Source organism: Vitis vinifera, chromosome 15, assembly GCF_030704535.1.
Source record: "Vitis vinifera cultivar Pinot Noir 40024 chromosome 15, ASM3070453v1".
NCBI lineage: Eukaryota > Viridiplantae > Streptophyta > Magnoliopsida > Vitales > Vitaceae > Vitis > Vitis vinifera.
In genome coordinates this window covers 15,155,208-15,167,264 of record NC_081819.1, presented here as the reverse complement: position 1 = coordinate 15,167,264, position 12,057 = coordinate 15,155,208, and the positions used below count along the sequence as shown (strand labels likewise).

General features: G+C 35.6%; 1 protein-coding gene across 1 annotated transcript; it reads left to right on the top strand.

Moving 5' to 3' along the window:
- Positions 1 to 291: 291 nt before the first annotated feature.
- On the top strand, positions 292 to 6,968 carry LOC100266818 (nitrate regulatory gene2 protein). Its single transcript, XM_002273435.5, has 4 exons — positions 292 to 1,925; positions 2,173 to 2,357; positions 3,303 to 3,526; positions 5,931 to 6,968. Exons 1-4 carry the CDS (start codon positions 587 to 589, stop codon positions 6,718 to 6,720), a joined length of 2,538 nt encoding a protein of 845 aa, XP_002273471.2. The 5' UTR covers positions 292 to 586; the 3' UTR covers positions 6,721 to 6,968.
- Positions 6,969 to 12,057: the final 5,089 nt, after the last annotated feature.

Genomic DNA, 12,057 nt, shown 5'->3' with positions numbered 1-12,057 from the left:
TAATTTATTTGAGATACAACAACTTCTATAAAGTTATATTGAAAAATAATAATTTTAAAAATTATTTAAAAAATACTATTTCAAATAATAATATTTTAAAAAGTAAAATTTATATATATTTTTATTTATACTAAAGTTTTTAGTAAAGCAAATTGAAAAAGAAAAGCAAAAACAGAAAATACATTTGTAGGAAAACTGTGGGCCCACCCAATTTTTCTTAAGATCCACTCTATCACATTACTCACAGCAAAGCAGAAAACGAAAAACAAAACAACAAAAACAGAAACAAAAAACAAATGGTTGTTTTTGCTGAAACGTGTAATGAATCATGAATTTGAAATTAGAAATGCAAAAGATGATTATTAGTTGATCGATTTTGTTGCCAAAAACACTATATATACAGGGGTCTGACGGAAAAAGGAAAAGTGTTGTGGGGGATGGGACATCAACAGCCCTGAGAGCGAGTATAAGAGCTCTCTCTCTCTAGAACTCAAAAAAAGGCGCCACCACCACCGCCGGAGCTGTCTCTTTGGATATTTTCTCTTTGCTGGCACTGCTTGTACGTTTCCAAACAGAGTGTGCTGTGATGGGGTGTACGGCGTCGAAGCTCGACAACGAGGACGCTGTGCGGCGGTGCAAGGAGCGGCGCCGCCTCATGAAGGAGGCCGTCTATGCCCGCCATCATCTTGCCGCCGCTCACGCTGACTACTGCCGTTCGCTTCGCATCACTGGTTCTGCTCTCTCCGAGTTCGCCGCCGGAGAACCCCTCTCCGTTTCAGACCAAACCCCTGCTGTTTTGCTTCGGAACCCCTCGTCGGTTTCCAACTATTCTTATCAGCCTCCGCCGCGAGTGCCCTCACAGGCGCAGTCTCTCCGACCGCCGCCCCCGCCACCGGCGTTCTCCCCCTCGCCTTCTCCGACTATCGCTAGCTCCAAGCTGCCGCATATACTCTCTGCGTCGAGTTTGAACTCGTCTCGCCCGAGGAGGCCTCCAAAGCTCCCTCACATTCTTTCCGAATCGAGCCTCGCTTCGTCTCCTGTGAGTCAGCGGTCCGACGGAAAATATCATATTCCGACGGCTTATCAGGCGCACTCGACCTATTCGAGTACTCCTTCTCAGACATCATCAGTCTGGAACTGGGAGAATTTCTACCCTCCGTCCCCCCCAGACTCTGAGTTCTTTCGGCGACATACTGACAACGACAAGCACTCCGAGCCTCCAGACTCTGAGTTCTTTCGGCCACATACCGACGACGACAAGCACTCCGAGCCTCCAGAATCTGAGTTCTTCCGGCGACATACCAACAACGTCAAGCACTCCGAGCCTCCAGATTCTGAGTTCTTTCGGCGACCTACCAACGGCGACAAGCACTCCGAGCCTCCAGAATCTGAGTTCTTCCGGCGACATACCAACGACGTCAAGCACTCCGAGCCTCCAGATTCTGAATTCTTTCGGCGACCTACCAACGGCGACAAGCACTCCGAGCGCCTGCACCAGCACCAGCACCATCACCTTGATGACGACGGAGAGGAAACTGAGAGAGAAGAGGTTCAATGCAGCGAATGGGGCGACCACTACAGCACAACAAGCTCATCAGACGAGGGAGATGTAGAGTCCAGATCCGAGATCGGGAACCGATCGAATTTCGGATCCTCGGTGCACAATGAACCTACTACTGTTAAATCGAAGTTCCCCCCTGCAAGCAAGTCGAATAAATTCGATGACGCCGGATCGTCCGTGAGCTACAGCGCCGGAACCGGCGAAATCTCCGATCTGAAAATTGTTGTACGGCATCGAGATTTATCCGAGATTGTTGCATCACTTAAGGAGTACTTCGACCAGGCTGCATCAGCAGGTGAACGCGTTTCCGAGATGCTCGAAATTGGTAGAGCTCAGCTCGATCGGAGCTTCCGACAATTGAAGAGTATGTTTAATCTGAATCTACATTTCAAAATTTAGCCTGTTTGGTTGGTGAGAAAAGACAAGAAAAGAATACAAATTACTCTGCTCACTTAAGCTCAGTGGAATTTAACAAACACAAAACCGGAGTACCGGACAGTCAAAATTTTTAATTTTCTTGTTTATTTCCTCCAACTTTCTCACCAACCAAACGGCAAGTGAATTTATCGCGAAATTTCCATCATCCAATTCAATTTAATTTATCGTTACAGAAACTGTGTATCATTCAAGTGGCGTATTGAGTAACTTGAGCTCGACTTGGACCTCCAAGCCGCCGTTGGCGGTTAAATACCAGCTCGACGCCGGTTCGCTCCATGAACCGGGCGGTCCAAAGAGCCTTTCCTCGACCTTGGACCGGCTATTCGCATGGGAGAAGAAACTCTACGAAGAAGTCAAGGTACAGGACCATTTTCGTCATTTCCTTAATTATTCAAATTGACCAAAATGTTATATAAAATGACGAGGATATCCACCAAACATTATTGCGTGACCACACCGCAATATTTACCAAATGACAAAAATGCCCTTTCCATTTTATTTCATAATTATCGATATGTTTACCCTTTTTTTTTTCTTTTCTTTTCTTTTCTTTGGTGGGGTGGGGTTAATGGATGAAGTGTCTTCAATAATAACTGTTAGGCTGACAGAGACAACATACTTGTGGGTCTCTGTCCAACCAACTCTTCTAGTTGAAATTTACTCACCCAGAAAGAATCTTCTGTTTCTATGTCAAATGCTTACAGTTTGGGTGGATATGGTAACAAATTATAGAATTTTAGTTCATAATGCAATCTTTTTGGATTTTTTTTTGTACTAAGAGAAAAGGATAAGGAAATAGGTGTGATGAGATGGTCATTTTCTGAGAAATGGAAGAACTGCAAGGACTTTAGGAGGGCTTCTAGTCATGGCTAAATACTCCTGAACATAAATGGGCAATTTTGTCGATTCTTCAGTCACTGTTATTAGTTTTGAAGGCGAAAGTATTAGAAACACCCATGAACAGGAAAAAGGCTGTTTTTAGGGGAAAAGAGGGTAAAAAGGGCTTGTGGGTTATGCAGTTTGCTTGTTCAGCAATACCTGGGAATCTTGCTTTTCCAACCTGTACCTTGGGATTGTCAAGTCAATCATCTCAGGTGAAGAGAAATTTTTCTCAGAGGAAAACGAAATGAAGAAATTGCAAGTGAGGAAAAAGGGGAACTGCAGAGGTTTGAAATTCTGCTAGTGGTACTTTTCATTATGTGGATGGCTTGTATGATTAATTTGTGCTGTTGCGTTTGAATTGTGTTGAAGCCAAAATATCGATTGATGCTAATGCAGGGAGTTGATTTTGGATGAATTGTAGGCTAGAGAAGGTGTGAAGATTGCACATGAAAAGAAGTTGTCTACACTACAGAGCCAGGAGTACAAGGGGGATGATGAGATCAAGTTAGACAAGACAAAGGCTGCCATAAAGAGATTGCAATCACTAATTATTGTCACATCTCAGGCTGTTTCCACCACTTCCACTGCCATCAATGAACTTAAAGACACTGATCTTGTTCCGCAGCTTGTCGAGCTTTGTCACGGGTAAGTTCACATTCTATTTTGATTTGTTTGATTGTAATATAGCTGCATGCATGATAGATTAGAAACTGAAAATATTAACTCGGATTGACAAAATGATTGGGGAGTGGATATCTTTAATGAGAATAACCCAAACATTTAAATATGAGCTCATAAAAGCTTTAGACCTAATGGAGATGAAACTGCAAGCATATCTTTAGCATAGTTTATAAGTTGCAAATCATTGTGTTGTTCAATGATTTGTCAATATTATTGAATTATGGTCAAATTAGGGTGGCCTGATGTATTAAGAATTATTAAAGATTTTTTCCCAGCTTCCCCAATTTTAAAAAAGTTCAGCATTTTTATGTGAAATCTTCATTGAATTAATGAAAACTATAATGGTAAAATTTTTTGTAGTATAATTCCAAAATTGTCTACTTTTTTCCAATTCAAGTTTAATTTAAAGTTCAATTTGAATATTATAGCTAAATCTGAATATCAACTTCCATGCTTCTTGTTGACATATTTCAAAACTATGCCACCATCCAACTTTTATGGTGTCAAGGAATTACAGGAATTAGGGCATAGATTGGATGGTTTTATTTTTCTAGATTGTCACTAATAATTTTTGTGTTACACAAATAGTGGTATCAGAGTGAGTGAAGTTCATCTTTGGTGATAAAATCACATTGCACTTTACTCTCATATGAAAGACATGCCAGTGTTGACCACTGGTGTATTGTATTGGTAGGTGAAGAATTATGAGGCACTGCTCTGTTTTGCCACTTGCTTCAGCCCCTCAGTAACGGCAGGTGTCCATTGTCCTAGCCTGTCCAACTTCTAGCTACCTTCTTTCTTGGGGACCATTGTCCTTTTCACAACCCATCGAAAATCAGTTGATTTTTGGGGAGTTATGTACATCAGCTTTTACTGTGGTATGGTCCACCCTTTGGCTGTCTTTAAGTTTCTGGACGGGATTCTGGATGCAGTAAACTAAGATCTTATTTGCATGCACTTGTTCTCTGTTTTTGACAACAGAAAAGGATAGTAACTCTTATATAAAATGTGAGAACTCCATGACACTTAAAAAGATTATGATTTTTAAAAACTATTTAATTTTCTTTTTTCTGATCAGAAAAAACTATTTTAAAAAAATTGAGATATTAAAAACCTTTTACTACCTCAAATTTAAAAGTTTTAAAAGTAATTGTTTAAGTACATAAGGTAAGTCCATGCCTTTTATAGAAATATAGGAGTTACTTTCATTTTTTTTTTTCAAAACAGAAAATAGGAAGTGTATCTAAACAAGCACTAAGCTAAAACCTTTATTTCAAAGTATTAATTACTGGGGGCACTAATATAGCGGTAGATGATTAAACATAGGGAGGGGTAAACAGCATGAAGATTGTGGGATGACTAGCAAAAGGAGTTGTGTTGGGTCCCTGTAGGTTTGTACCTTGTATGAAATGAACATAAATTACCAAAGAGACCTGGATAATGTTTCTATTGATTGTGACATGAATTGTTGTGTCTGTTGTTCCATGCCTACCAGCTAACCAGGAGGGTCCAAGAACTATAAAATGATCACCTGACGGGCAGGTCATATTAGTTTTCCTTTGCATGCTGCTAGACTTTTCCCTATAAATTATGGATTCACCAACCAATTATCTGGCCCAGGAAAAGATGGCTTTTAGTGTTAAGAACAGGAGAGACAAAAAGGCAAGTAGTTTAGCTATTGACAATGATCCAAAAAAGGTCCTGAGCATTTCATCATTTTCATTTGGAAAATGAGAACATTCTCAAAAAAAAAAAAAAAATTCATTTCTGCAGCCAGACTGACCCCTAGCTTTCCAAAGTTATGCAGTTATGCTAAAACTGATAGAGGAAGAAATGAAACTTTTGCTTATTTTTGGGAATGAGGAAGTAGAGTATGTAGCCACCCCTAGATCTTGGTCTGACTTCTGTGTTGGCCTCCTATCTTTAGAAATGACCATAGATAACTCTTCCGATTACTAGTTTGTTGCTCTTGTTTGAAAGATGCAAAAGAATGGAAAATGTGAATGTTAGGGAGCAGATTGCTAAATGTGACCTTGCAGCCCACTCCACAGCAGTGGGGGCAAAACGTGGACAATGTGATGATAATAATATGTTGGATCATATGAAATGCTTTACAAAGGCCTAATTACCCTAGTTCAATCCACCACTTTATATGCCTATGTGAAATTAATAGTGATTTTTTTTTGTTCTTGTCAAAAAAAAATGTTTGTTCCTCTCCAGTCCTAGCCTTCTTATATAATAGTTTAATTACAAAACCACCTTTGTTTTTGGTGTAATAATGGCCAGCTGAACTGTTGTCATATTATTTTGGTTGGAAGCTTGATGCTTGAAATTAAAATCATTTATGTGAATAATCTATTGAGTGCAGGCTCATGTACATGTGGCAATCGATGAATCAGTTCCATGAAGTTCAGAACCATATTGTGCAGCAAGTGCGGGGTCTTGTCAATCGAGTAGGGAAAGGTGAATCAACCTCTGAATTGCACCGGCAGGCCACCCGGGACCTTGAGTCAGCTGTCTCTGCCTGGCACTCCAGCTTCTGCCGCCTTATAAAGTATCAAAGGGACTTCATCCTGTCCCTCCAAGGCTGGCTGAGACTCACACTTATCCCTCTCAACAATGACAACATCAATGGCCACAGGGAGCAGTCGGTAGTTTTTGCCTTTATTGACGAGTGGAAATTAGCCCTTGACCGTCTCCCAGATACAGTAGCTTCTGAGGCCATCAAAAGCTTTGTCCATGTTGTCCATGCAATATCCGGAAAACAAGCAGAAGAGCTCAAAATTAAAAAGCGAACTGAAACTGCATCAAAAGAGCTTGAGAAAAAGGCTTCGTCTCTTCGGAACATAGAAAAGAAGTTCTACCACTCTTACTCCATGGTTGGTATAGGGCTTCCTGATTCTGGGCCCGACAATGGGCAGGGGTTGGATGCCCGAGACCCACTTTCTGAGAAGAAAGCTGAGCTTGCAGCTTGCCAAAGGCGAGTTGAAGATGAGATGGTGAGGCATTCCAAGGCGGTAGAAGTGACCAGAGCATTGACACTGAATAACATTCAAACAGGCTTGCCAGGGGTTTTCCAGGCAATGACCAGTTTTTCTGGCCTGTTCATGGAGGCACTTACATTGGTATGTGAAAAATCCTATGCAATTGCTGCTTGAATATTCTTTTGTGGAAGTTTTTGAGGTAAGTTGATACCAATAAGGGCTGGGATTTTTAGAGATGAGCTCTTATTTTAATTTGATGTTTTTTCGTTCGATGTGTAAATATGTGGAATTTTGCGGTTTTATCATCCATTTTGGTAGGGGAAGGGGGGAAAGGGAATGTTTCTGTATAGGAAATTGCTTGGATTGTTGTATCAGAGGTTCGCTCTTTTAGCAGCTGAATAAATATATGGCCTTTTTCTTTTCCTCTTTTTCTATTTTCGGTTACTGTTGCAAGAGGTAGTGGATCATCTTTGGCACAATAGGAATGCAGCTTACTGCTTTTAACATTCCATTCTGGACTGTCTAAAACCGATTGGGTTAAGATAAAATCAGGCTGTTGATCTAGTCTTTGGTTCAACATATGCAGGCCTTACCCTGTACCCTGAAAATCCCTGTGGCCATTCTTGGCTTGGTGTAATCTTCTTGTTCAATCCAAACCCGAATCTAGATGCTTATAGAGAGGTTAAAGTTCTATTCGTTAGGATGGAACTTGTTCTACAGTGGTCCACAGAAATAATGAGAGAAAACATAGGAAATAAGCCTGTTGTTTTCTTGATCTTTCTTTCAGAGGTTATAAGCTATGTGGGTAGTGTGAAATGGCAGACCCATCAGTACACACTGCGACTGTTGGCACATGTTCTGTTTTAGTTAGCTACACAAAATAAAGATGGACAATGGACAGTAGCAGCCACCCTTCAACGCCACTCTCTCATTCTTCCCGACCTCCATGTTTGTATCATGTCTTTAATCAATAAATGGGAAATAAACCATGCTAAAACCCTAAACCCTAAACCCATACAGAATAAACCATTACAAATGTGGGATTATAATTCTACCTCTGATTATTGTTATGGATTGGATTGTGGGCAGGGGTCTAAACTTAGGATCCCATTATATGGAGTGTTGACTAAAACCCATTTCAAGAAACTATGATGAGTTTAATGGTCATTCCCAGCAATCATTTTTCTTTGTAATTTACCATTCTTGCCATGGAAGGTCTTGGCTCCTACGCCTTCTACACATTTTCACACCCAAATGCATATAGACAGTTTCGATCCATTCAAAATCCTTAAATTATTCATTTTCATGAAATATAGGCCTGTTTGGATAGACTTCCAAGAAACAAAAAGTCATTTTTTTGACAATTCATCTTGTTTGAATAATTTAGAAAGAAAGAAACAATGGGAATTTTGAAAATGAGGGTCATCCGTTTAATGTGTAAATCTTTTTTCCTTTGGGCCAATGGGTATTTAGTCTCCAATGTGTCTTTTATTGTTGATTTTGTAGATTAATTGAACTCTGTTTAAAGGGGTGTTGTTTTTTATTGATCCCCTGTTTCTCTTTGAAACATTTTTTTAACCTCTTTTGTACATTTTTTGTGTTCCTTGATGTGTCTTTTTTTTATGAATATATTATTGTTTATTCATTAAAAAATATGTTTAATAAATTTTTATAATATTAATACTATTTTTTAAAATTATGACTTTTTTTTTTTAATTTTGATTTTTAATAAAAGCCAAAAAAAAAAATGAAAGTTAACCCAAACAAGGAACAAGTACTAGGGTACTCAACCACAGGTGGGATTGAAGGTACCAGAGCTATGGCTATGGGTTCAGCTTTCAGAAAGGAATAAGATAATTATGAAGAGTAGATGATAAAAGAGTGGGAGAGTTGTTGGAGGGTGGGGTGGAGTGCAGTGGAGGGGACCAAAGCCTTGGATTATGAGAAAAGAAAATCAGAGCTCAGTCTTGTGGGCCTTCATTTCTAATAATTGTAACAGCCTTTTTTGTGCTCCTGAGAAATCTTAGATGTTCTCATTACAAGATCTCCCTCTCATTATTCATCAAAATAAAAAAAATAAAAAATGCTCAACTTTCCCACATGGCCCATTTTTTATGAAGTGCCACCTGTCATTGAATTGGTCATTTTTGCCACCTGTCAATGAGTTGTAATATAATGTACATTTTAGTGATTGTGTGTGTTACTAAGAAGCCATGTGGGAATGAAAATGGACATTTGAGGACAGCTCTTAGTTCATTATTCAACTCTTAATCTCTATTTAATTAATGCAAAAAAATGGGCTTCAAACCCATAGAGGAGTCATGTATCCCCCTACTAAAATGGTCATCTTTTGACCAAATTTTTGTCTTTCAATGACCAGCATATTGGCTATGTATAAAGATATTGGCTACCCAAAAATTAAAATAAAAAATAAAAAATTCAAAACTTGATAATGAAAGTTTCATGCACGGTTTTCCATGGAAGGAAAAAACTGAAAATGCCTCTTTTTGACTTTGAATTTTCCTGTTCCAGTTATTGCTTCTTTTATGTCACTGAAAATAGAGGGTCCAAAATTCAACCCCTCAAATTTTAGATATTTCTTTTGGGTTGGGTGGAAAAGCAGAATCAGTACCAATAATATCATATGTATAATTTGTAGGGCTTAAAATTTGTGTTAATGGGTGAAACAAATAATTACTGTATCAAAAACATAAATTTAAATGTTATCTAATTATTAAACAGGTAATACAATGTGTAATAAATTTAACTCATTTAATAATCGGGTTTTTTTTATTTAATAATTAAATTGAGTTAAGTCTTGTATATGCCTATATAGTTAATATTTTAAAAATAAATTTAAAATGAGTTAATTATAGGTTAAATAGTTTAAAGATATAATTAAATTAATACTATCATTTTCAAATGGGTTAATTTGGGTCAAACTCATGTTATGTATGTTGATAAAAAAAAAATTACTTATTTATTATATGGATCATGTAAGTCGACATGAATTTGACCCAAACTCATTTATATTCAACCCAAATCCACGAAAAACGTATTGAGTCTGTGTTGAATAGGCGAATCGTATCAAATTTTGTCACCCCTGATAATTTGATTCATTGAATTATATTTCACTTATGTCTCGTTTTTGCACTTCAATTATATTTATTTGTATTTGATCTCATTTATTATAATATGATCTCATATATTTATATTTTCATCTAACGATTTAAATTTTATCATATACTTTTAATGGTATTTCAAATTCAGTAAGTACCAAATCAATTCCTTGGCATAATTGTAAAGAATTTCAATGCTATTACTTAAACAAGCATATAAAAATAAATGAATGAAGGATAATGTGAGTTACAATAGCACTTTGCTTTGAATTTGCTAGGCTACTATTTGTGGTATATAAGCAGAAAAGTAAAAGGGGAAAACAAAAAGAATCAAAAGCATTAGGACATCACTGCAAAAAATGGGCTTTAGTAAAAGACACAATGTCTTGCATGAGAAAGATTGAACATTATATGTGTAATAGGTTGACTCATGTTGGAAAGATTAGGGCACTTTGAAATATGGTTGGCATGGGGTCCATATTATTCATGGTGGTACTCTCTTTATTGAGTGAGATTCTTTGCCTTTGTCATCAAGGATGTATGGACACTCAAATGAAGGAAGGAGACATGTTTTGTTGGTGCTTTGGTTTTCGTGTTTCTATATTCACATGAAGAGTTAAAGTTCGATAGTCCAATCCAAATTAAGAAAATTTTAACTTAAGTATAGTTCAATCAAATTTCTTTTTAGATTCAAGTTAGTTGGACTGAATGACTTGTTTGACTCAATATCGAGTTGGTCAAGGCTAGTTTATATTCAACCAATCTCTACATTTATGTCTAAATTTAGTGATTGAGACAACATATCTTGATAATAACAAAAGAGTAAAAATAATTTTATATATCTTTTCACAAAATAAAACGACATATAACCAAAGAAGAAAATATCGGGATATATCGACGATATGTCGTGTACCGGAGAAGATGGATACGATATATAGATAAGATATATCGTCTGACGGAAATATCGGTAATTATCGATGATATATCGGTAATCACGGATATATCGATGATACAAGCAAAATATCGACCCTAAATGAGAAAAAATCATTGAAATTTCGAAAATATATTGGATATATTGATGAAAAATCGGTAAAAAATTAAATTATTATAAATAAGTTAATTTAAATTATCTTTTAACTTATTTTGTATGCTAATTAAATATAAAACAAATATAAAATCATAAATAAAATTATTAATATTTTTAAATAAAAATATTTTGTATCAAAATTACCAACATTTTAAAATAAAAATCATAAATATATTTAAATAACATAATTAGTAAATTTGCAATAATTTAGTTTTAAATTAATAATTTTATTTTGATATTCAAGTGTAATAATAGTATATTGAGAATAAATTAACTTAGTACATTTTTAAATTAATATAACATTGAATTTAAATCAGTACATTTTTACAATTAATTAATATATTTTCTATAGAGATAAGTAAATTAACTTAATATAATAATATAATTAAATCATATAATTAGTATATTTATAATAATTTAACTTCATAATGAATCTACACTTACAAAATTCACATTTCTTATCAACCAACACTATATAATTAAATTTAATATCGCAAATCATATTATACATATATTAATTTTTTCAACAAAATAATTTGAAAATGTCTATTATACTTCTAATTTCATTTTTAAGAGTTTTTTCTTACATTTTCATAAGTTTTGATGAATTTTTTGCCTATCGATATTTTGTGTCAAAATATTTACCGATATATCTTCGATATATCCATAAAATCCAAGTACCGATATATCTATGATTACCGATATTTTCATTCTTGCATATAACATAATTATAATTTGCTTTTTTTATAATAAAAAAATCTATAAAACAAATAAATAACTATTATTATATAGAATAATATTAATAATAAATATTCTAAAAATATTAAATTAAGTTTCAATTCAAGTTGCTTAAATCTTGGCTCAAGCCTAACCTAGTATAATAACAAAAATTAGAAGAAAAAAATTGATTAACACTAGTCCAATAACATACTAATAGTTCATTATTATTGCATATTTTCATCTTAAAATTTAGAAGACTTATGTTTGGTTTCTCCCTATAAGAGTCAATTTTGAACATATGCAAATACAAGTGAGAGCATTAAATTGGTGCTTTGAGTGATAGTCTTAAAATAAGAAATATTGAAAATTTAATATGACCCATTTAATAATCTTTTAATAATCGTAATTAGTTACAAACACGACCCGTTTATCACATAAACATGACACAACCCGTTTAATAAATGGATTAAGTTAGATTGTGTATGAATCGACATAAATAACACCATTCAAACTCATCAAACTATTAACATGATGACATAAAATTGTAAGTTGCAAATGTATTACTTTTGCACATGGATGCAACTT

What these genes read in the sequence shown, in the direction of transcription:
- LOC100266818 (XM_002273435.5), top strand. Translation starts at nt 587, where the DNA reads ATGGGGTGTACGGCGTCGAAGCTCGACAACGAGGACGCTGTGCGGCGG. An exon ending in GAGCTTCCGACAATTGAAGA is followed by an intron (nt 1,926 to 2,172) that starts GTATGTTTAATC and finishes TTATCGTTACAG; the next exon opens with AAACTGTGTATCATTCAAGT. An exon ending in AACTCTACGAAGAAGTCAAG is followed by an intron (nt 2,358 to 3,302) that starts GTACAGGACCAT and finishes GATGAATTGTAG; the next exon opens with GCTAGAGAAGGTGTGAAGAT.